The sequence below is a fragment of the Antrostomus carolinensis genome, unplaced genomic scaffold, assembly GCF_000700745.2.
Source record: "Antrostomus carolinensis isolate BGI_N321 unplaced genomic scaffold, ASM70074v2 scaffold44150, whole genome shotgun sequence".
Taxonomy (NCBI): Eukaryota; Metazoa; Chordata; class Aves; order Caprimulgiformes; family Caprimulgidae; genus Antrostomus; species Antrostomus carolinensis.
In genome coordinates this window covers 1-315 of record NW_010289924.1, presented here as the reverse complement: position 1 = coordinate 315, position 315 = coordinate 1, and the positions used below count along the sequence as shown (strand labels likewise).

Sequence of the window (315 nt, the reverse complement as noted above, 5' to 3'; positions counted from 1 at the left end):
GGGGAAAGGGGCGGGGCGCGGGAAACCGGCCCCCGCGCCCCGCCAGCCTCATCGCCGCCATGGGGGTCTGCCAGGGCCAGGACGTGGTGTGCAACGCCGGTACCACGCCGGCCATGGGGCTGGCCAACATCTCCGTGGTGAGAGGAGTGTGCTGGTGCTCACGAGTGTCTGAATTCACACGTGGGTGTGCAAATTCACACGTGGGTGTGCGGACGGGCGTGCACACACGTGTTATTTATTGATTTGCTTTGATTGAGCTCAGCGGCTCAACGCCCTTGTGAGGGCACACGCGTGTGCACACACACACACACACAC

The 315-nt window shown here is 63.5% G+C and overlaps 1 protein-coding gene across 1 annotated transcript in view; it reads left to right on the top strand.

Moving 5' to 3' along the window:
* The window catches only part of LOC104527950 (synaptophysin-like protein 2), a gene marked incomplete at both ends in the record, with an annotated part of 537 nt that extends 400 nt beyond the window's left edge, over window positions 1-137 (top strand). The window contains one exon of the mRNA XM_029085954.1: window positions 1-137. This exon is cut by the window's left edge and continues 115 nt beyond it. Coding sequence (XP_028941787.1) covers window positions 1-137 — 137 coding nt within the window.
* Between the last annotated feature and the right edge of the window lie 178 nt (window positions 138-315).